Raw genomic sequence first — 24,076 nt, 5'->3', positions numbered from 1 at the left:
AATAATGATGTATTGTATATATAAGTCTAAATAATAATAATATAAGAGTTAGTGTTTTATTATTATTTTTGGTTAATTACGAAATGAAAAACTCCTATTATACTCATAAGAAATTGAACTATTCATAAGATAATACATCATTTCTTAATGATTAACTTACAAACATTTCTTATAAAGTATATCAATAATTCAAATAAAATGTTGTTTAAACTTTACATAACACTCATATTTCCTTGTAACAATGATATTACACTGGATTATTACTGTTACTAATAATATTATAAATATTTTATTAGATATAATTAGATTATGAGATATAAAGTTTCTATCTTCTCTAATACTATTTCATTTCATCCCATTCAACTGTGACAAACCCTAATCCAATCATCAACTCAACAACGTAACAGAACAGGTACGCTTCTTCTTCAATCTCCATTTCGCGCTGCCTTTATTTCTCAGAATTGGTGAGTATAATATTAATGTTTTTGTTACTTCTTTTCAGCATCAAGATCCGCCAATTGGACCAGGATCAGTTTCTGAATCGCAGTGTTGGGTTTTGATGCTTTGGCGGGAATCAACATCCGCCAAAATAATCGCACTTGGTCTCCGACTCTGATGGCCAATCCCACCGCAGCGACCAAATTCGCATCCGTGAATCTCAACAAATCATACGGCCAACATTCTAGCTCTTATGGATCCAATCGTAACCGTGCCAATGTCAATGGAGGAGGAGGAGGTGGTGGTGGTGGTGGAGGCATGGTGGTTCTGTCGAGGCCTCGGAGTTCACACAAGCCTGCTGGGACGAAGCTTTCTGTTCCACCCCCTTGAATCTCCCATCCCTCCGCAAAGAGCATGAACGCTTTGATTCTTTAGGATCTGCTGCTGGTACTGCTGGCGCAGCGGGCTCTGGAAGCGGTCTCAGACCACCTTCTTCTAGTATGGGGTGGACCAAGCCCGCCACAATTGCATTGCAAGAAAAACAACACTTGGTTGCTGACCTGCCAGCAGTGGATGGGTTTAGCAGAGGGAGCAGTGTTTATATCCCACCTTCAGCTCCACCTCAGCCTATTGTTGAGAAGGCAATTGTGTTAAGAGGAGAGGACTTTCCTTCATTGAAGGCCGCCACATTGTCTTCATCGTCTCTGACACCTCACAAGCCTAAGGAAGCTTTTAATAACAAGCATAAACAGTTTGGCAGTGATAGTTTATCCACTGAGCAGAAGGAAGTTTCTGGATCAAGCTCACTTGTTGATGTTGGCAATAGTTTGAGTGTGAATGGGTATCAAAGGCCTAGTAGTTTAGGTGGTTCTCGGGCATCTCAGCAAGGTAGGAAGCAGGAGGAGTATTTCCCTGCTCCTCTACCCCTAGTTCAGTTGAAACCAAGATCAGATTGGGCTGATGATGAACGTGATTCAAGTCATGGTTTTACTGACCGAAGCAGAGATCATGGATTTTCGAGGAATGATGCTTATGGGGAAAGAGATTTTGATTTTCCCAGGTCTAGTATTTTGCCACAGAAGCCTACTCAAAACTTTGACAAGCGGTGACAGTGGGACAATGAAACCGGAAAAGTTTCCTCTAGTGAAGTCTCTAAACTGGACCCTTATGTCAGAACAGCCAGTAGAGAGGGGCGGAAAGGAAGTTTTTGGAGAAATTCATCTTTTCAAAAGGATGGGTTTGTTGTTCAAGATGCAGCAAATGTCAGAAATGATACTGGTACACAACATTCTACCATGAATATAGAAGTAGGGCATGATGACAAATATGTTCCATCACATTTCCGAGATAATGCTGCTCATGATTATCCTGGAAAAATGGTTATGGGGTATGGCCAGGGAGGGAAACATCCTTGGAATAACTCAACAGAATTATATAGTGGTCGGCGGTCTGAACGGAATGCTTGGGATCGTGCTGCTGGTAATGAACAACAAAGCAGAAATAGAGTTGATTCTTTCCAGATTTCAATGTTAAGTTCCTCTTTTTCATTGGGTGGTAAAGGGCTTCCTGTGAATGATCCTCTACTTAGTTTTGGCAGAGAAAAACGTCCTTTCCCAAAGAATGAAAAGTCTTTCTTGGTGGATCCATTTACTAATGATTTTGGAGCTTCTGGTTTTGATGGAGGGGATATACTTTCAGCCGGTATTGTTGGAGTGGTTAAGAAGAAGAAGGATGCACTAAAGCAAATTGATTTTCATGATCGTGTTAGAGAGTCATTTGAGGCTGAGCTTGAAAGAGTGCAGAGGATTCAAGAGCAGGAACGGCAGAAGATCATTGAAGAACAGGAAAGGCCATTGGAGTTTGCTCGTAGAGAAGAAGAGGAGAGACTAAAGCAAGCTAGAGAACAAGAGAGGAAGAGGAGGTTGGAAGAAGAGGCAAGAGAGGCAGCATGTCAAGCAGAACAAGAGCGGATTGGATCTTTGCGGAAGGCTGAAGAGCTGAGGTTATCAAAGGAAGAAGAGAAACGAAGGACCAACCTAGAAGAAGAGAGGCGGAAACAAGCTACAAAACAAAAAAATTTAGAATTGGAGCAAAGGATTGCTAGGAGGCAGACTGAAGCAGTCAAAGGCGATACTCATTCTCCAGTTCCCGTGGATGAGAGGATTCGTGGGTTTGTGAAGGAAAAAGACTCATCCTGGGCTACAGATATAAGTGATTGGGATGAAAGTGAAAGAATTGTTGAAAGAATAATAACCTCTGTCTCTTCCGATTCATCAAGTGTTAACAGGCTGCTGGATACAGGCTCTAGGCTTCACTTTTCCAGGGATACTTCTTCTAACTTTGTTGATAGAGGGAAAACAGTTAATTTATGGAGAAATGCTTATGACAATGGGAGCAGTCATGCGCCCTATATGCAGGAACATGATAATGTCAACAATAGTTATGGTCCTCATAGAGATTCATCGCTTGTTGGAAAGCCATCTACGAGGAAGGGTTACTATGGTGGTGCCGGATTCATGTCTTCAAGGAACCATAATAAGGGAGGGCTTTCAGATTCTCGTTTAGATGAATATGCTCACTTACATGGTCAGAGGTGCAATAAATCTGGAGATGGAGATCGCTTTGGCAGAAATACAGAGATTGATTCTGATTTTCATGAAAATTTTGTAGACAGATTTGGTGATGGTTGGTCACAAAGCCGTTCCCATGACAATCCATTTTCTCCATACCCTGAGTGCTCTGATCCCAATATTGAGTCAGATGGCCCTTACACCTATCTGGGGAGGTCACCTTATTCGGTAAGGCAGCCTTGTGTTCTTCCCCCTCCAACACTAGCTTCTGTACCCAGAACACGCAGGAGTATAAATGAATACCCAGGTCCTTCTTCCTTCTTAGGCAATGAGATAAGCTATGATCAGGCTGGAAGTGGTGTATCTACCATCCCTACTGAAGTCGTCGATGCCATGCATGAGACTACTGAAAACAAGGATCATGAAGTGAAGGCAGCACATATGTGTGATTCTCAATCTTCACTCTTTGTTTCAAGCCCCCTAGTTCTCGAACACATCTCTCTCATGATGATTTAGATGGATCTGGAGATTCTCCTGTGAAATTAATTTCCGAAGAAAGTATAAATGACGCCCTCTCAGCTCTGGACAATGAGTCCATTGTGATAAATGTCAGAGCTCAGAATGTGAATGCGGTTGTTTCCTCATCTGCTGTCTCAACTGCTGATGATGAAGAATGGACTAATGAGAATAATGAGCAGTTCCAGAACAGGAAGAATATGATGAGGATGAAGATTATCAGGAAGATGAAGTGCATGATAATATTGACCTCAACCAAGTTTGAAGATATGCAATTAGAGGAGAAAGGATCACCCCACATGATGGAAAACCTGGTATTAGGATTTGATGAGGGTGTGCAGGTTGGGATGCCCAATGTGGAGTTTGAAAGAACATCGAAGGATGGAAAAACTACATTTATGGCACCGCAAGACTCTATCAACAGTCTTGACGTTCATGTATCCTTTGACAATGCATGTAATGATGGCAAAGCCCCTCGAGCTGTTTTTTATTCATCCCAACTGAATCTTAATAGCTCTTGTAGGGTGTTTGAGGATTCTGAGAAGCCAACTCAAGATTCGGTAATTCAGCCCATTAATTCTCATCCATCCATAGCATCTGCGAGTGCAGGCAATGTGTGTCCAACTGTATCAACTTCGGGAGCTATTGCCCCTCACTCATCTGTTGGCCCAAATGTTGTGCCTAATGTAGTTGCTCCAAGTCAAGCAGAGCTACCCATTAAGCTTCAATTTGGTCTTTTTGCGGGTCCATCTTTAATACCATCTCCAGTTCCATCTATACAGATTGGATCTATACAGATGCCACTTCCTTTGCATCCACTGGTTGGTGCACCCTTCTCTCATATGCACCCATCACTGGGGATAATGCCTCTGGGTCCTCAAGCAATGTCGTTTGCTCAGCCAAATATTGCATCTGAATTATCTTTTAATCATAGTCATGGAGGTCAAATGTCAGTTCATGATGGTCCTGATGATCGCTTTGTTAAAAATGAGACCAGGCCTTATTCTTTGGATAGCCAACCAGGTACTTCAAGGCATTTATCACAAGCTTCATGGCCAAGTGAAAATGCTGAAAATATTGATGGACCTAAGCAGGGTACTAATAGTACTAGGATTGCTACAGGTTTCCGAGTGGACAAACAGAGGAGCCAAAATTCAGCCGGGAACACTTCATCCACTGCTTATGAATCAAATGGTCAGCAACTTGCCAGAGATGCATCAATTCATTCAATTCCCAAAGAGAAGGAATTTATGTACTCAAAGGCGCATCATCCAGTATCTGGTGGTAGAGGAAAGAGACATGCCTTTTCAGTAAAAACTCCAGGTTCAAGGTCATCAGGTCTTGCTGTAATCAACCGCTCAGATTCAAGGGGATTTCTTCGGAGGCCTCGTATGAATGTTCAACATACTGAGTTTCGAGTTCGGGAAACTGCTAAGAAGAGTCAATCTTCTAGTTTGGTTTTGTCTGATCAATTTGGTTCAGATAATAACTCAAATATCAATGGAAGGAGTACATGCATATCTGGAAGGACTGTACCGAGAAAGACATAAGCTAAAACCTTAGGAAAACAAATTGTAAAGTCTGCTGCAGAAAATTCCCATCAAATAGATTCGGGATGCAGAGCGGTGAAGGTTGATGGAAATGAATCAACAAAGACCCAAAGTACCTCACATTTTGGACACAGTAATCTCAAAAGGACCATGTGTTCTGAGGAAGATGTTGCTCCGTTACAGAGTGGAGTTATACGTGTATTTGAGCAACCTGGAATTGAAGCTCCTAGTGATGAAGATGACTTCATAGAAGTCAGGTCAAAGAGGCAAATGCTAAATGATCGGCGAGAACAAATGGAGAGAGAAATGAAGGCCAAGTCTCAAAGTGCAAAGGTTTAAATGTCTACTGTTTCTATCTTTTCATGTGCCCTTATTTCTTATACCATCACTCTAAGAACATTTTTTAATACTAGATGCCACAAAGGTCTCGTTCTACTGCACAAAATGCTGCGGCCTTAGCCAATTATAGCAGAGGATCCATATCAACTGGAGAAATGGCCAACGGGGTTCATGCTCATTTGGTTGCTGAAGAAGGGCGCAAAATGGCAAAGATTAATGTCTCATCTGTATTTGATTCAAGCTTATCGTCTCAACCCTTAGCTCCTATAGGCACGCCTCCTTTGAGAATTGGTGCTCATTCTGACTTAAGATCACAGACAAGCAGGTACTTATTTTCTTGTAAGAATTCATGTTGTCACTGCTGTATAGAAAATATCAATATTGTCTTTCCTTGAACAGGCCACTCAAAACGAGTCTCCTAGTGGTATTAGGTGGTGGAAAGGGATCTGGGCCTGTTGTTGATGATGGTCAGGCATCTTTGGGCTCTCGGGGTAACGTGCAAATCAGTCATGATCAACAGGCCGGAAATCCTTGCTCTCAAAAATCTTTTCAAGACTACAATGGTCTGCGCAAAAAGTTCTGAATGTTTTGATTTTTTCTGCTTGTTATTTTTTTATTTAATAATTTATTTTTGGGATTTTACACAAATAGAAACATTGGTTTTCTAATGTGGCGGTCTGTTCTCCCTTTGTGGCATTGGTTTGGTGATATTTGTGGAATTTTGGATACACATTTTCCTATTGTATATTTTTGTTGTATAGAGCATTTTTCCATTTTCTTATCATTCTTTATTTTTTAGATGGCCTAATCCTTTCATTTGAGGATCGAGTCCCTACTGTATACTTTTGATTCTTTTTGTTCTTATGGTTTGGTGATTAGGGTGACATTAATATTTTACTGTCTAATGGTTTTGTTTAGAATCTAAACTCTAATGCTAAATTCTATGGCAGGTCATGGCTCTTACGCAGACACAACTTGACGAGGCTATGAAGGCACAGCAGTTTGATTCACATGCTTCTGTTGGAGAATTGAAAAGTGCTGTTAGCAATTCCTGCTTGCCTACATCATCCATTTTGAGCAAGGAAAAAGCTTCCCCTTCTGCTTCCAGCCCAATTAATTCCTTGCTTGTTGGAGAGAAAATTGAATTTGGTTAGCAAATAAGTTTTTTATGAAATGGGTTTCTGCCAGTCATTTAATTATAAATAGAGGAAATTTTGTTGCAATTTGAATTAATTTTTCTGGATTTTCTGTTGTCTTACTAATGGAGGATATTTCCTCTTGTATTTACATCCCCAACTGTTCTAACTTCCAGCAGGCGTTTTGTGTCTCGTGGCATTGGCCTCCGACATTCATCTAGATCAGACTTTCAAGTTTCCCACAACCTAGATGGATCTGAAAATGATTCCTGTCTTTTCTTTGATAAAGAGAAATACAAGAATGAATCCCATGGCCAGTTAGAAGGTTGTGAAGCTGAAGCAGCTGCTTCAGCTGTTGCTGTTGCTGCCATTAGTAATGATGAGATTGTTGGAAATGGATTAGGTACCTTTTCTTCTTAGAGTCAGATGCTAAATGTTTCGTAGCTACAAATATTGCAGCTGAACTTTTCCTCATTATTAAGTTTTTATTTAAATATGCTAAGGTTGCTTGCCTTATGAGCTAGAGGTTATAGGTTCAAATCCTGAAAATATCCTCCTTGCTTGCAATGGTAAGGCTGTGTATATTTGCCATTCCCATATACTACTAGGTGGGCCCACCCTAATAAGTTTTTATTTACTTTTATGTAAATATGCTAGTATGACATACTAATTAGGATTCATGAACTACATAGTTACTTGTACAAGTTACTATGATAGGAGCAGCTAGTGAGCAGCAATCAATTACCGGATCCAAATCCGGGGAGCCTCTCAGTGTATCTCTTCCTGCAGATCTATCTGTTGATACTCCTACAATTTCCTTCTGGTCACCCTTACAAAATCAACAAAATCTTTCAAGTCACATGATCTCACATGTTCCTGTTGGTCCTCCTCATTTTCCTTTCTATGAAAGGAATCATATGATGAGTGGTCGTCCTGTCTTTGCTTTTGGACCAAATGACGAGTTTGCTGCTGCAGCACAATCTCAGCCTCAAAATAGTAATACATCGGTGTCAGGGCCAACTGGCAGCTGGCATCAGTGCCTTTCCAGTGTGGATTCCTTTTATGGTCCTCCGACAAGATTTACTGGGCCTTTTATCACTCCTCCTGGAGGAATCCCAGGAGTCCAAGGGCCTCCACACATGATTGTTTATAACCATTTTGCACCTGTTGGACAATTTGGACAAGTTGGCTTGAGTTTCTTGGGCACCACCTATATCCCAACAGGTAAGCAGCCGGATTGGAAGCACACCCCAACATCTTCTGCCATAGAGAGTGAAGGGGATAACAATGTGAATATGGTGACTTCACAAGGAAATCCATATAATATGCCTTCTCCAATTCATCATCTTGCTCCTGGTTCACCACTTCTACCAACGTATTCTCCTCAGACCCTGTTTGATGTTCCTCCTTTCCAGGTAATTTTTTTGATATATGTCTCAGGGTTGCAAGTGCTAACCGTGAACGTACAAAAACATGTGTTTTGCCATATTGCAGCTAGGGTTTAGTGTAGTTCTCCTTCAGAATTATCAGTATTAGTTATAAGTTCAATTTTTACATGATGATAATGAAAACTAGTAAAGTACTAATTCATGTTGTGCTTCATTTTAACTGTTTTAAATAGTCAAATTTTCTTATTTAACAATTATGTAAATTTGCTGTGCCAGTCTCCTGATATGACAGTACAAGTTCGATGGCCGCATGTTCCTAATTCAAATGTTCCATCCATTCCGCCCCAGTCAGTACCTTCGCTGCAGGAAAGAGTAAACGCTTCTCATTATAGCCATGTTCCTTCTCTTGACCAGCCACTAAATTCTAATAGGTTTTCCAGTTCTCAAACTTCTACATCTGATGTTGGTATAAATTACCCCACAGCATCTGATGCAAATGTTAACCAATTGCCTAATGAACTTGGATTAGTGGATCATTCATACTCCACTGCCTGTAAGGTAACAGCACCGAGTGTTGTCAACAAGAATCAATCTGCCAATGCTCATGCTCATGTTCATAATGACAATGGTGGCAATAGTAATAATCAGAATGCAAATTCTGCTGTAAAGAATCAGCCCTCATAGAAAAATAGTATGTCCACTCAGCAATGTGACCATTCCTCAGGATATATCAATCAGAGAAGAGATAATGTTTCGCGTAAACACAATGCATCTGGGGGTGATTGGTCCCAGTGTAGAATGGGGTTCCATGGAAGAAATCAATCTCTTGGTGCAGATAAATCAAAGGTAAAACAAATTTATGTGGCTAAACAGACGATTGGTGGTGCATCAAAAGTGTCATGAGGCAAAACCATGTGCTTGATTTGAAAAGGTTGGAAGGCTAAGTATTTAATTTTTGTTGTGGCAGAAATGAGAGTTTTGATTGGTTTCAACATTTTGGGTAGGGCAGGTTTAGTGTAAGGTAAATTATTGTTTGCTACATCAAATTGTGTACCATATAGCTTGATGCGCCGTGACGAAAGCTGAGAAGAGATTTACAGCACTTTGGTCCAGGTGATTGATTTAGCATACTAGCAGTTTGGTATCAGCCATATGATTTGGAATGTTTTATCGGTCTTAGCCTATTTCATCTTTCCTGTTTTATTGTGATGGTTTGACTTGAGAGTCTGAGACTGGGCAGATTATTTATCGTATATTCTATTACATTGTTGTAAAGGAAGTATCAATTTTGAGAAGAGTATAAAATTTATGCCCGTAAATTACTCACTATTCATATATATTACATTTATTTAAAAGTGAATGATAATTATTACATGAATGATAGATCTTAGGTTGACAATGTAAAAAACTTAGCACTATCACAACATAAAGAAAGCTACTTTTCTATAGTTATTTTTCTCTTCCTTTTTTAAATTCCATTACCAACACTATTGGACAAGTTTTAAAAATAATAGTAGTAGCCTACTTGGTTTTATGAATAGTAGTTTGAAGTTTGAACTGTTCGTCACTGATCATTTTTTTAATGGGATTTTTTTCTTGTTTTACTGTAATTGTAATAAATTAGGGAATATTTTAACACTTGAAATGATACCCTTATACATATCCTTAAATCGTGTCGCTGTGACAGTGAGTGTTGGAGTAGTTTTGTATTTTTAGATGGGATAGTTAAGAATTTAGATTCTCTCAGGCAACTTCATCCGATTAAGTTATATATTGCCGTAGAACCTTAAAACTTCAAAAATGGTAGTTTTTATGGAATATTTTATTTGACACATTCCTTTCAAGTTTCAATTCCATTTTCTTCAACGGTTTGACATAAGCTATTTAACTGGTATATCTCTTTGGTGCTGCATGAATGATTGGTAACTCTTATTCTGTCCTTTAGAATTTGGTTTAAGGATAAAAATCAGAAAAGAATAGGAACATTATTGTGGTATGGTCGTTGTTGTTGCTTAGAAATAACATTATTTTTAATATATAATCAGCCCTATAATCCCATGAATCTTCTTGATTTGATCATTATCAGGTATTGAGTTTGGTTTAAATAATAATATAGTTGGTGTTGCGTATGTTGTCACTCTTGATGCTACTGAGAAATTTCTCAAAAGCTTAACTATTCTAAACTCTGATGTATTCCAGAGTTTCTTGGACTGAGTTACTAAGTATTATTTTGGTACACATGGTTTGATATTTTTAATTCACTTCCTTAATGAATTAACTTTACATATTGCTTCTCTTCCTTGCCATTTTTCTCTTTCTTCAAAATTCTTCTTCCCTTCCCAATCTCAGAATGCATATGATGTTTAATCATTTTATTACATGATCCACAATTATTAGATTGGAAGTTAAAAGTATGTGTCATATATATCATTGACAATACTCCTGCCTAGTGTTTGGTACGTGGACTGTTACATTGTACTGATATTTTTTATCAATTTAAAAATAAGATTAACATATTTAATAAAATAATATTAACATTAGGGACTGATTACATTGTAGTGATTTTATCTGCTTTGGGGTCCCGGTCCTTGTTTTAACTGCTAGCTACTTTCTGGTTATGCCTGTACATTGCTGTCATGCAGAATTGCAGGCTTTGACCGGAGCCACAGGATTAGTGGGGGAAGAAAGATAGAAAGAAAAAAATGATTTTAGATAAGGTAGTTCAATTAATAATTATCATATTATCATTTTTAATATGAAATAATTTTGTGGCATAAAAAGATGATATCTTTCAATTGTTGATTGCTTTACTCTAAAACTTGTGTGGGAAAAAATATCCTCACAAAGTATTTGTAAGAAACTTACAATATGCCTATTTTGTGGGTTGGGATACTCACCGCACCATCGAGTACTGGAACATGAATATGAGGTGAAATGAAGTTTGACAATTTTATAATATTATTTTATTAAAAAAAATCTGAATCGTTAAAAAATTATTTGTACCACGTTAAGTATTTGCACTTTTGGAGTATCAAAGATGATATATGTTCCTATAAGGTATGAGAAAAGGAACGTGTGAAGTTTTCATGTGTGACATGCAACAGTTGGTGCAAGCGTAATAAAAAGTTATGATTATTAATAAATAAATTCAGCAAGTGTGGCTAGTCCTATTTTAATCTGATATCACAGTGGGAGTACTGGCTAAAAGAAAGGGTCTTCGCAGCTTGAGGACTTTTGCAATGTGTTATTTAAATTATAGGTCCTAGTCTATCTCCAAACATTTTACATAATAAAACTGCATAGAAAGATGCTCAATCATCACACATTTGTTTTATATTTACCCCAATCCTACACACTAGTAACGAATTTCAATGATGCTGATAGTGAAACAGTGCATTACAAGCTAAATATGAGTTCAAATTTGTATTAAATATATACAACATTTGATGTAATAACGTACTTTCATTCTTAATTTCTTATAGTAAGTATTTTTTAAGTCTTATTTATTATTATAACTTTAGTTGGGACAATAATTTTTATAAACTTCTATTAACATTATAGAATGGAGTGCTGATGGAGCTCTATTATCTTTTTTCAAAAAGAGAAAGCCATAAGGTATTGAAGTTGTATAATTGGACCGTTTAATATATCATTTACTATGATTAATCAGAAAATAATAAATTATTAAATTTTAACTTAAATATATTTTTTTACCAATTATAATAAGTAGTGTATGAAGTAACATATTTTTTAGAAAAACATATCGAATTCTATGACATTGACACCACTCTCACCCCACTGTTGTCCTTGTTTCTCCTCATTGTTGTGTTTGTTTGACATTGTAAAATGAAATACACGATAAATACAAGAGTTCATATGAAAAAAATAAACTTTAGGTTATACTTATATACTTTTAGCATTTGGGTATCCACCATTTACTGTGGCGAGATAATATCATATCACAGCCAATAAGATGAAAGTAGTTGCTAACAATATGGGAGACCGAGACCGAGATGCAGCTATGTCAGGCCAAGAATGAATTTGCAAAACATGTTTGACTGGTCCATGTTCAATATATAGAATAAGGATATGCTATATTAAATTCCATTCCAAATTATGTTTAGTACCAACAAAACATTGTCATATGAATTAACAAATCTAAATATTCATTATATTTTATATTTTTGTTTTAATATTATTAGTCCAAAATATTGTTCGATACACAGTTTGGGACATCTATCTTTATCCCTATCCTTTATGGGAAACCAACCACGCGTCATAACCCCATTAGGCTAACTACTTGAAATGGGTTGAACCACGTGATTGACAACTATGTCCCTCAACTTTAATATTTTAGTACCCTCCTCGTCCTTTCCTGCATGCATGTTACCAATACCAGCCTTTACTGGTCCTGGAGAAAGGAGTATCTAGTATTATACTTTTTTCTAATTTGTTCTTAAATTGAGATTATGGTTTTAATCTGTTGTCAGAGTTGAGGTTAAGGACAGAAAAAAGATAAATTTCATTTGGGAAGTTATATATTTAAGAGTGAAAAGTTTTATATATTCCATTTGGTTTGGGCTTTGTTATGTGTGTAGAAACAAATTATGAATTGAAGGACACTTTTGATGGAACAAATTATGTTTTCTTTCATGTGATTCTCTACACCGGGATATATACTTATTTGCATAGAAGATTCAAACAATTCTATGGTGAAAGCGAGTGATGTCTATCTCATGAAGTAAAGGGACCATGCCACGTGACTTTAAACAAGGAAGGCCATTCAAATGATTAAATGTTCATTTTGGATTCTCTCTACCCACTACATCCTTTATTGAGACATGGAAAATACACACTTAATCATTGGAAATAAATCTCATCAACTAGTTTAGTCTTATAAAAAGACTAAATAGATCAATAACTTCCTTTTATTAAATAGAAGAATGTAAGAAAAGATAAATATACGTGAGAGAGTGAAAAGAGAAAAATATATGGGAAATATAGTGAATATTTGTGTTGTTTAGTTATGTAAAAAAAAGAAGACCTATTCCTCTTGGGATAAAGTTTTATTATTTTAAATTGTGTTTCAAACCATGTCTCAAATCAACGAAAATATTATTTTTAGTTAATTTCTCTTCTCTCATTATCTTTCACTTCCATTTTCACTCTACCAATAGAAGGCTCGGAGAGCAAACTAATGAAGAAATACAGATAAAACATTTAATTTCAATCTACCATGCACTGTAGTGATGAATAACTATAATTACACTAACACCAAAATAAGTCATCATTCTTAGTTAATGCAAGCACCCCATTTTGGATAAAAAATCAGTAATTGAATTACATAATCTAATGGAAGCCTGAAAGATAATAAAGATCACGTGGTGAGTTTGATCGGTCAGTATCGCCAGCTCATTCACTTTAGCTTAGTCAATTAACAGAGCTGTGTGCTGTGCTGTGCTGTGCATGCATGCATGCCCGTCCTCTCTGTAACCTGTATCTCTGTCACTGTGGTAGTTGGACCCTTAACAACAACTTACCTTCAAAAATTTATCTTATTTTTTCTTTTGTCCGCAATAAAATTCATTAATAAAAATAAAAATAAACTAGAAGAATAGGTGGTACTCCTACGACATTAACAACCGATTATACAATTGGAAGGATGCATTAGTTACTTCACAGAAGAGTAATATTGTTTATCATTCTTAATCTCTTTAATTCCAATTATATTATATTGTTGCTTTCTCTACTATGTGTTTTACCCTTCACGCATGTGATCTGAAGGGTACACTTTACTCATTTGTTTTATATTTTTGCAGACAGAATTTTAAATTTTCCATTTCTCTGTCATAAAACTGATCTCATGGGATGACTGAAGAGACCAAAATGATGTTAAACTATATATTTATGCTTTGACCATTTCCAACTAGCTAGTCAATAAACAATTTTGTTTAAAAAATAACAAAACAAACATACATGGATAATGCATGTTTTCTTGGTAAGTATTGGATGTTGATATGACATAGTTATAAGTGCAAGTTCTTCGAATCTTCCCAACACTTTATTGGCACTAGGATTTGGCATAAAAAGACGAGCTTTTTAAATCAGTAATAGCTCTGCCCAATGGGTCAAATGCATGAAAAAGAAATACACAATTTCTTAGCAGTTTCATTGAGTTCACAACGTCCAAAGAGACTAGTGTAACTGGAGACAGTACATATCTTGAATATTTAGTCAGGGTTTAAACCCTAAAAAGTATTTCGGAATCTTTCTCATCCTCTCTCTCCTCCCATGTAAGATCTTGTACGGATTCTCATTGGACCAAAAAATGCTAATATGTTAATTACATAATGTTCAATAAAAATCTCATCTTTAACAATAATCTAATGTAATATTTCACTAGAAAACACTCCACACAGTATCCCACATTTTGCTGCACAAAAAACATTTTACTATATATAAATACAAACATCTATTCTGAATATATTGTTGTAACAGTGAGAAGGAGAGGGGGTCCCCAAGTTGTAATAAGCTCCTTCTTGTTTGTACTTCTCGCATCCATTTTGTTTGTTTTCAATTAAATTTATATGTTGTTGTTTTCTGAATTGTCGTGGCATACTTAGACATGTACAACTAGTAGCAGAAGAAGGGTCATCAACATCAATATCATCATAATCACAATGAACCCTAGAATCTCTTTCTCAAATGATTTTGTGGAATCCAAACAAGCCATGAGGCAAGAACGAAGTTCTAGCAGCTCAGAAACACCACCACAAGTGTCTTCTGACTTTGAGTTTTCATCAGTGAGAAACTATTCCATGATGAGTAGTGCTGATGAGCTTTTATTCAAGGGAAGGTTATTGCCTTACAAGGATAACAACAACCACATGCATAGGGCTACAACCACACTCAGAGAAGAGCTTCTTGTGGATGATGATGGGTCTCAGAGATTTTCGCTAAAGCCACAAAAAGGGTCTTCCTCAAATAGGTGGAAAGGGTTTCTTGGTTTGAGAAAAAGTCACATAGGGTCAAAGAATAAGGGTAACAGGAGTGAAGGTTCTTCTGACAGTGGAGTTGAACCAAGAAGGTCTCCATTGGTCAATGATGGATCTACACTTTCTCAGGTCACAGATCATAGTTTTTTTTTTAGTTTTTTATTTACTCTCACTTCCTCTCATGTTACCATTCTTATTTAATTCTCATTATTTATTATTTAGAGAATAAATTATCTATTCACTACATAAGTCATCTTATAAGATTAAATTATGATATGTATTCTAGTTAATTACTTTCTTATATTTACAAAAAGAGGATATATATTATAATTTTAATAATAGGGGATATAACTTATGTTTTAGTTTTCTCAATTATTTATTAATTATATGTATCTCCTTTATAATTAAAGAACGAATAAATAGTTGCACTAAACATAATACTGAAAATAACATTTTTATTTATTTATTAAACTCATACAACGGTTGAGAATAACAAAATTGTTTTGCTAAAATCAAAGAATCTAATAATTTATTTTAATTTGTGTAAAATAATCGGTTACGACACTTAAAAAAATAAGTAGTTATTAACTTTTATTGTAAGTGTGGTTGCTGGTTAGCAAAAGAAATATCCATTGGAAAAAAAATTCCTCAGATAATTATGAGTTAGTATTAGGAGTTAATGGTCTTTAATTTCAAAATAGAATTTCCCTCATTTTATTTTTTAATTAATACCAAGTAATTAATATGATCTTAATTATTATCTAAAAATTGGGATTTATTTCGGAAAGTTATCATTTATTACTCTTGTTTTTTAAATTGTTGTTTGATTTGTTTTAGACAAATCAACAAAAACATTTATTTTTGTTTTTAATAAATTGATATTGTTTTCTCATTTCTAAGGATGCATTGCTTAGTGGTGTAAGGTTACATTATAACTCAATTATGTAGTAGGTTAAATGTGTTTTGATTTCTGATAGCGATATTTGTTGAAAATGATAATCACATATATTAAAAGAGATTAGTTTATTATTAATAATATATTTTATTTCTTATGATAAATTTGAACTATAATTTGGCTTTTCCTTATTCAGATTATTACTAAAGTGTTAATCTGATTGTTTGATCTTTGATTTTATGGTATAATACAGAAGATGTTGAATGAAGGAGGGTCAAGTTGCGGAGATATGGAAATTGGGTTATAGAGTTGTGGGTGAAGTAAGTGTTAAATTTGTAGAGGAATTCAACATTTTTCCCATTTTGGATTTCGTACCTTGGTGACAAGGTAAGAAAAAAAGCCATTTTGTTTTAGTTTTCATTGGGGTGGTATGTATAAGGATTTTGTTTGTAATTTAGATTTAGATTCTAGATTTAGATTCTTCTTTTCTCTTCTATTCTGATTTCTGCTAATCATCTAGGAATTAGCATTTCTATGTTTTATGTATAAATGCATTGCTTCCTGCATTTGAAGTATTTGACTTTTAGCGCCAAAACAAGAAAAATAATCCTTTATCATGTGCCTTTATGCTATATTTATGAATTTGAGTTTTTTGTATTATCAATGTATCTTTTATATTTTTTGAGTGTCTCTTTTAATTAGTGTTATTCATAGGAATTGAATTTTCAACTTTGATTTAGTATGGTCTTACACTATTAGGCGTTGGTTATTAATTTTAGTTTTAGAAATAAATAAAAAGAACTAAGTTATTTTAAATTGTTTTGGTTCATATTCATTAAATATTATATATGCCAAATTGATCCTTAAAAGATAAAATAACAATTTAGCACTCGAAGAACACGAATTAATAATGTATCAAAAATAATTACAAGTATGACTGCAATGTCCATAAGATTAATCATAGAAAATCAAAAATAGCTAATTCCACTCGCATTTAATATATTTGTAAATCATTGAGTTTTGTATTTTTTTCAAAAATAATTTGGTTTGAAGAAATTTTTTAAGGAACTAAAATGTTTCCTTACTATAGATTCATGTGGTGATGTTACGGGTGGCAATATGGGCCAGCCCGGCCTGGCCCGCCTTTGGCCCGTCAGATATGGGCTGGCCCGGCCCGGCCCTTATTGTTAAAAAGGCTCAAAATGTCAGTCTGCCCCATATTTGGTAGGCTGACAGGCCGGCGGGCTGGCCCGTTTTGTTTTTTTAAACACACATTAAAACTTTTAGACAAAAATAAATAATTCTAACAATTTATAAATGTCTTTTAAAACAAAAAATCATAAACACAAAACACAATTTCATAATAACATATTGCATTAGTACAAAAGTTGTAAATTCTAAACAATAAACTATCATAGTCTTAAACTTTTAGACTCTCAGTTCACAATAGAGTTTATAAATCTTAAATTTTAAAAAGTGTATAAGAATCAGAACTATTGTATTATAAATCAATCACAATACAATATATATATTACTCAATTTAATTTGAATCCGACTACATTAAAAATATAAATTAAAATTGTAAAAGTTTAATCTTAATTGCAATGAGCAACATGATATACAAATGAACTTTAATCCTAATGTTGGCCCGCCGGCCCAGCCCTCCATGGCCCGTCTAAAAAACGGGTGTCCAAAACGGGTTGAATATGGGCTTTTGGGCTAAAACCCTCAGCCCGGCCCGCTAAAAACACCTATCCGAACGGGCTGGCCCGTCAGGCCAAGCCCATTTTGCCATCCCTAGGTGATGTGATTCAAATTGATTGATTTATATTTTCATTTATTACATTTAAATTTATTGTTTCCCATGAATTTTAAATAATATCTGGTGATATTAAAAAAATTGAATTCAAATTGATTTAGTATTTGCACCTTAATTTAATTTGATTTGTATTGATCGTCCTCCATAAATAAAATGTGTTCTAAATGAGTTTAACACAACCTCACATTTTCTATTTAAAATGATCTTAATTGAAAAGTACAAATTAAAACAAGAATGCAATATATAATATACCAGCCTAAAAATTTATACATTATTCCTAACATTTATTTATATTATTTTCCTCTAATAATCAACCATGATGTAATTTTCATTTTCTGTTTTGTCATTAACATTATTTAATTTTTACAAAAAAACATATAATTATAATTTGTAGAGGAAAGTAAAAATGATGCCCTCTCAGCTCTGGAGAATGAGTCCATTGTGATAAGTGTCAGAGCTCAAAATGTGGATGCAGTTGTTTCCTCATCTGCTGTCTCTCCCATTGATGATGAAGAATGGACTACTGAGAATAATGAGTAGTTCCAGGAACATGAAGAATATGATGAAGATGAAGATTATCAAGAAGAAGATGAAGTGCATGATAATATTGCCCTCAACCAAGAGTTTGAAGATATGTATTTAGAGGAGAAACAATCACCCCACATGATGGATAACCTAGTATTAGGATTTAATGAGGGTGTAGAGCTTGAAAGAACATCGAAGGATGAAGAAACTACATTTATAGCACCACAAGACTCTATGAACACTCTTGATGAACATGTATCTTTTGACAAAGCATGCAATGATGGTGAAGCCCCTCAACTTGTTTATGATTCATCTCTGGTGAATCTTAATACCACTTCTAGTGTGTTTGAGGATTCAGAGAAGCCAACTAAGGTTCATCCCTGCTTAGAATCCGGGAGTGCAGGCAATGTGGGTCCAACTATATCAACTTCGGGGACTATTGCCCCTCATTCATCTGGCAGTCCAAATGTTATATCTAATGTAGCTGCTCCAAGTCAAGCTGAGCTGCCCATTAAGCTTCAATTTGGTCTTTTTTCAGGCCCATCTTTGATACTATCTCCAGTTCCATCGATACAAATTGGATCTATACAGATGCCACTTCCTCTGCATCCACCGGTTGGTGCACCCTACTCTCACATGCACCCATCACAGTCTCCTTTGTTCCAATTTGGTCAGTTAAGGTATGCATTTCCCATATCACAGGGGATAATGCCTCTGGGTCCTCAAGTAATGTCGTTTGTTCAGCCAAATATTCCATCTGAATTATCTTATAGTCATAATCATGGAAGTCAAATGTCATTTCACGATGGTCCAGATACTTCTGATCGCGTTGTTAAAAATGAGACAAGTTCTTCTTCTTTGGATAACCAACCAGGTATTTCAAGGCATTTAGCCCAAGGTTCAATGCCATGTGAGAATGCTGAAAATATTGATGGACTTAAGCAGAGTACTAATAGTACTAGGACTGCTACAGGTTTCCGAGTGGACAAACAAAGGAGCCAAAATTCAGTTGGGAACTCTTCATGCGCTGCTAATGCCAGCCGCTTGCCAGAGATGCATCAATTCAATTAGTTCTTGAAGAGAATGAGTTTATGTACTCAAAGGCACACCATCCACTATCTGGTGGTAGAGGAAAGAGACATGCATTTTCAGTAAAAACTTCAGGTTCAAGGTCATCAGGTCTTGCTGTAATCAACCGCTCAGATTCAACGGGATTTCTTCGGAGGCCTCATAGGAATATTCAACATACTGAGTTTCGTGTTCGGGAAACTACTAAGAGACAATCTTCTAGTTTGGTTTTGTGTGATCAGTATGGATCAGATAATAATTCAAATATCAATGGAAGGGATACAAGCATATCTGGAAGGACTGGACCTAGAAAGACATCAACTAAAAATTTGAGAAAACAAACTGTAAGGTCTTTAACCGAAAATTCCCAGCATATAGACTCCGAAAGTAGAGCTGACAAGGTTGATGGAAAGGAATTAGCAAAGACCCAAAGTACCTCACATTTTGGACACAGTAATCTCAAAAGGACTTTGTGTTCTGAGGAAGATGTTGATGCTCCATTACAAAGTGGAATTATACGTGTATTTGAGCAACCTGGAATTGAAGCTTCTAGTGATGAAGATGACTTCATAGAATTCAGATCAAAGAGGCAAATGCTAAATGATCGACGTGAACAAAGGGAGAGAGAAAACAAGGCCAAGTCTCATAGTGCAAAGGTTTAAATATCTATAGTTTCTATCTTTTCATGTTACCTTATTTTTTATAGCATCTCTGTTGATAACATTTTTTAATACTAGATGCCACGAAAGTCTCGTTCTACTTCACAAAATGCTGCAGCCTTAGCCAATTATAGTAGATGATCCATATCAACTAGAGAAATGGCAAACGGGGTTCGTGCTCATTTGGTTGCTGAAGAGGGGCACAAAATGGCAAAGATTGATGCCTCATCTGGATTTGATTCAAGCTTATCATCTCAACCACTAGCTCCTATAGGCACACCTTCTTTGAAAATTGGTGCTCATTCTGACTTAAGATCACAGACAAGCAGGTACTTGTTTTCTTGCAAAGAATTCCTGTTCTCATTGTTGTATAGAGAACTTCAATATTATCTATCCTTCTACAGGCTACAAAAAAACGAGTCTCCTAGTGGTATTAGGTGGTGGAATGGGATCTGGCCCTGGTGTTGATGCTCAGACATCTTTGGGCTCTTGGGGCAATGTGCAAATAAGTCATAGTCAACCGGTCTGAACCCTTGCTCTCAAAAAACTTTTTAATAAATGACCTTTGCAAAAAGTTCCTAATGTTCTGATTTTCTTCTGCATATTATGGTTTATATTTACTAATTCCTTTTTGAGATTTAACATTATTAGAAGCATTGTTTTCTAATTTGGTGGTCATTTCTCCCTTTGTGGCATTGGTTTAGTGATATTAGTGGAATTTTGGCTATACATTTTGCCATACTATATTTTTGTTGTATAGAGCATTTATCTATTTTATTATCATCCTTGTTTAATGGTTTTTAGATGGCCTAATCCTTTCCTTCAAGGATTGGGTTCCTATTTCATACCTTTTATTCTTTTTATTCGTCTGGTTGGGTGATTAGAGTGGCATAAATATTAAACTGTCCAATGGGTTTGTTTAGAATCTAAAGCTCAATTCTATTTCAGGTCATGACTCTTACACAGACACAACTTGATGAGGCTATGAAGCCACAACAGTTTCATTCACGGGCTTCTCTTGGGGATCTGAAAAGTTATGTTAACGATTCCAGCTTGCCTACATCATCCATTTTGACGAAGGAAAAGGCTTTTTCTTCCAGCCCAATTAATTCCTTGCTTGCTTGAGAGAAAATTCAATTTGGTTAGCATACATGTTTTAATGAAATTGATTTTTTCCAATCATTTGATTATAGAAAAATGAAATGTTGTTGCAGTTTTTAGTAATATTTCTGGATTTATGGTTGTCTTACTAATGGAGGTCATTTCCTTTTGTATTTAGGGGCAGTGACATCCCCAACTGTTCTAACTTCCAGCAGGCTTTCTGTTTCTCGTGGTGGCTTTGGCCCCCAAAGTTCATTTGGATCAGACCTGCAATTTTCCCATAACCTAGATGGATCTGAAAATGATTCCAATCTGTTCTTTGATAAAGAGAAACACAACAATAAATCTCATGGCCAGTTAGAAGATTGTGAAGCTGAAGTAGCTGCTTCAACTGTTGTTGTCGCTGCAATTAGTAATGATGAGACTGTTGGAAATAGATTGAGTACTTGTTCTTCCTCTGTTTCTGATGCTAGATGTTTTCTGGCTACAAATATTGCAGGCGAGTTTTGCCTCATTAATATGTTTTTATTTAAATATGCTGACTTACTGAGGTTACTTGCCTTGTGACCTTGAGGTCATGACTTCAAATCCTGGAAACAATCTTTTCACTTGCAAGGGTAAAGATGTGTTCATTTACCCTTCTTAGGCCCCACTACGCTGAAATCTTGTGCATCGGGCCACCCAATAAGTTTTTATTGCGTTTCTGTAAATATGCTTAACATGACTTACCGATTAAGATTCATGAACTACATATTTACTTGTACAAGTTACTATGGCACGAGCAGCTAGTGATCAACAATCTATTACCAAATCTAGATCTGGGGAGCCTCACAGTGTATCCCTTCCTGAAGATCTATCTCTTGATACTCCTCCAATTTCCTTCTGGTCTCCCTTAGAGATTCAACATCTTTCAAGTTAGATGATCACGCATTTTCCTGCTGGCCCTCCTCAATTTCCTTTATATGAAATGAATCATATGATGAGTGGTCGTCCTGTATTTGCTTTTGGACCACATGATGAGTCTGCTGCTGTAGCACAATCTCAGCCTCAAAATAGTATTACACCAGCGTCAGGGCCAAGTAGGAGCTGGCATCAGTGTCATTCTGGTGTGGATTCCTTTTATGGTCCTCCGACCGGATTTACTGGGCCTTTTATCACTCCTCCTGGAGGAATCCCAAGAGTCCAGGGGCCGCCACACATGGTTTTTTATAACCATTTTGCACCTGTTGGACAATTTGGACAAGTTGGCCTGAGTTTCATGGGCACCACCTATATCCCATCAGGTAAGCAACCGGATTGGAAGCACAACCCAACATCTTCCACCATGGGGAGTGATGTCGATAGCATTGTGAATATGGTGACTTCACCAGGAAATCCCACTAACATGCCTTCTCCAATTCATTACTTGCTCCTGGTCCACTTCTGCCAATGCATTCTCCTTGGACCATGTTTGATGTTTCTCCTTTCCAGGTAAAGTTTTGATGTGTCTCGAAGTGGTAACCGCGAGCATACAAAAACATCGATGATTTTTCTGTATTACAGCACTGGGTATAGTTCAGTTCTTTATAGGAATTATCAATATTAGTTATAGTTCAATTTTTGCAAAAAGATAATGAAAACTAGTAAAGTACTAATTTATGTTGTGCTTCATTTTAACTGTTTTGAATATTCATTTTTTTTCTTATTTAACAATTATGTAAATTGATCATGCCAGTCTCCTGAGATGACAATCCAAGCTCCATGGCCACATATTCCTAATTCACAAGTTCCTTCCATTCTGCCCCAGTCAGTGCCATTGCTGCAGCAAGGAGTACATACTTCTCAGTATAGCCATGTTCCTTCTGTTGACCAGCCATTAACCAATTGCCTGATGAACTCAGATTAGTGGATCATTCATATTCCACTACTGGCAAGGTAACAACACAGAGTGTTGCCAACAAGATTCAATCTGCCAATGCTCATGTTCAGAATGACAATGGTGGCAATAGTAATAATCTGAATACAAATTCTGCTTTAAAGAATCACCCCTCACAGAAAAATAGTATGTCTGCTCAGCAATGTGATCATTCCTCAGGATATATCAATCAGAGAAGAGGTAATGTTTCACGTAGAAACAATGCATATAGGGGTGAATGGCCCCATCATAAAATGGGGTTCCATGGAAGAAATCAATCTCTTAGTGCAGATAAATCAAAGGTAAAACAAATTTATGTGGCTAAACAGACGACGGGTGGTGCATCAAAAATGTCATGAGGCAGAACAATGTGCTTGATTCGAAAATGCTGGAAGGTTGAGTATTTAACTTCTGTTGTGCCAGAAATAAGATATTTTTTATTAGTTTCAACAATTTGGGTAGGGAAGGTTTAGTGTAAGGTAAATTGTTTGCTACATCAAAATGTGTACCATATAGCTTGTTGTGTCGGTCTTCCTGATGAAGGCTCAGAAGTGATCTACAGCACTTTGGTCTAGGTGATTGATTTAGCATTCTAGCTGTTTGGTATCACTCATATGATTTGGAATGTTGTATCGGTCAAAAGCCTATTTAGTTTTTCCTTGTTTTATTGTGGTGCCTTCTATTGAGACCGTGCAAATTATATATTGGTATATGGTGTCTCGAAGGCATTTAATATTATATAACATTGTTGTAACGAAAGTATCAAATTTTGAGAAAGATCGGTTTTCTCTATACATTTTCTCACCGGTTTTGAAGTTTAATTACCAACAGTATTGGGGACTTTTAAAAATAATAATAATAGCATATTTAAGTCGTTATAGATTGATTTTTGAACTTTTGGTCACTCAGTCATTTTCTAAATGATAATTTTTCTTCTTCTATTGCACTTGTGAAATAATTAGGTATTTTTTTCTGAAACACTTCAAATGAGATACTTGTATAGATATTGTTGAGTCGTGTGAGTGAGTGTTGGGGTAATTTGTATTTTTAGATGAGGTAATTAAGAAATTAAATCTCTTTCGCAACTCCATCCCATTAAGTTATATATTTAGGCAAAGCTAAAAGGTGAAGTGTATATTAGTTCGCTTAGAACTGAATTGTTTTATAGTTGTTGGAAAAGAAA

The 24,076-nt window shown here is 36.0% G+C and overlaps 2 protein-coding genes and 1 pseudogene across 2 annotated transcripts; all 3 read left to right on the top strand.

The window, feature by feature from the left end:
• Positions 314-23,682, top strand: LOC109330783. The gene is given in 13 exon segments (XM_019565062.1): positions 314-412; positions 503-823; positions 826-3,480; positions 3,483-3,707; positions 3,710-3,782; positions 3,784-5,407; positions 5,488-5,738; positions 5,813-5,933; positions 6,364-6,562; positions 6,674-6,952; positions 7,267-7,964; positions 8,214-8,495; positions 22,914-23,682. Coding segments are annotated over 12 exon segments (6,954 nt in total). The 5' UTR covers positions 314-412; positions 503-615; the 3' UTR covers positions 23,253-23,682.
• Positions 14,328-16,285, top strand: LOC109331221. Its single transcript, XM_019565595.1, has 2 exons — positions 14,328-15,061; positions 16,081-16,285. Exons 1-2 carry the CDS (start codon positions 14,618-14,620, stop codon positions 16,132-16,134), a joined length of 498 nt encoding a protein of 165 aa, XP_019421140.1. The 5' UTR covers positions 14,328-14,617; the 3' UTR covers positions 16,135-16,285.
• Positions 19,210-22,907, top strand: LOC109331219 (annotated as a pseudogene).

This window comes from Lupinus angustifolius, chromosome LG17 (genome assembly GCF_001865875.1).
Source record: "Lupinus angustifolius cultivar Tanjil chromosome LG17, LupAngTanjil_v1.0, whole genome shotgun sequence".
In the NCBI taxonomy this organism is placed as follows: Eukaryota; Viridiplantae; Streptophyta; class Magnoliopsida; order Fabales; family Fabaceae; genus Lupinus; species Lupinus angustifolius.
The sequence above is the reverse complement of the archived record's forward strand: the minus strand, read 5'-3'. Positions and strand labels throughout refer to the sequence as shown.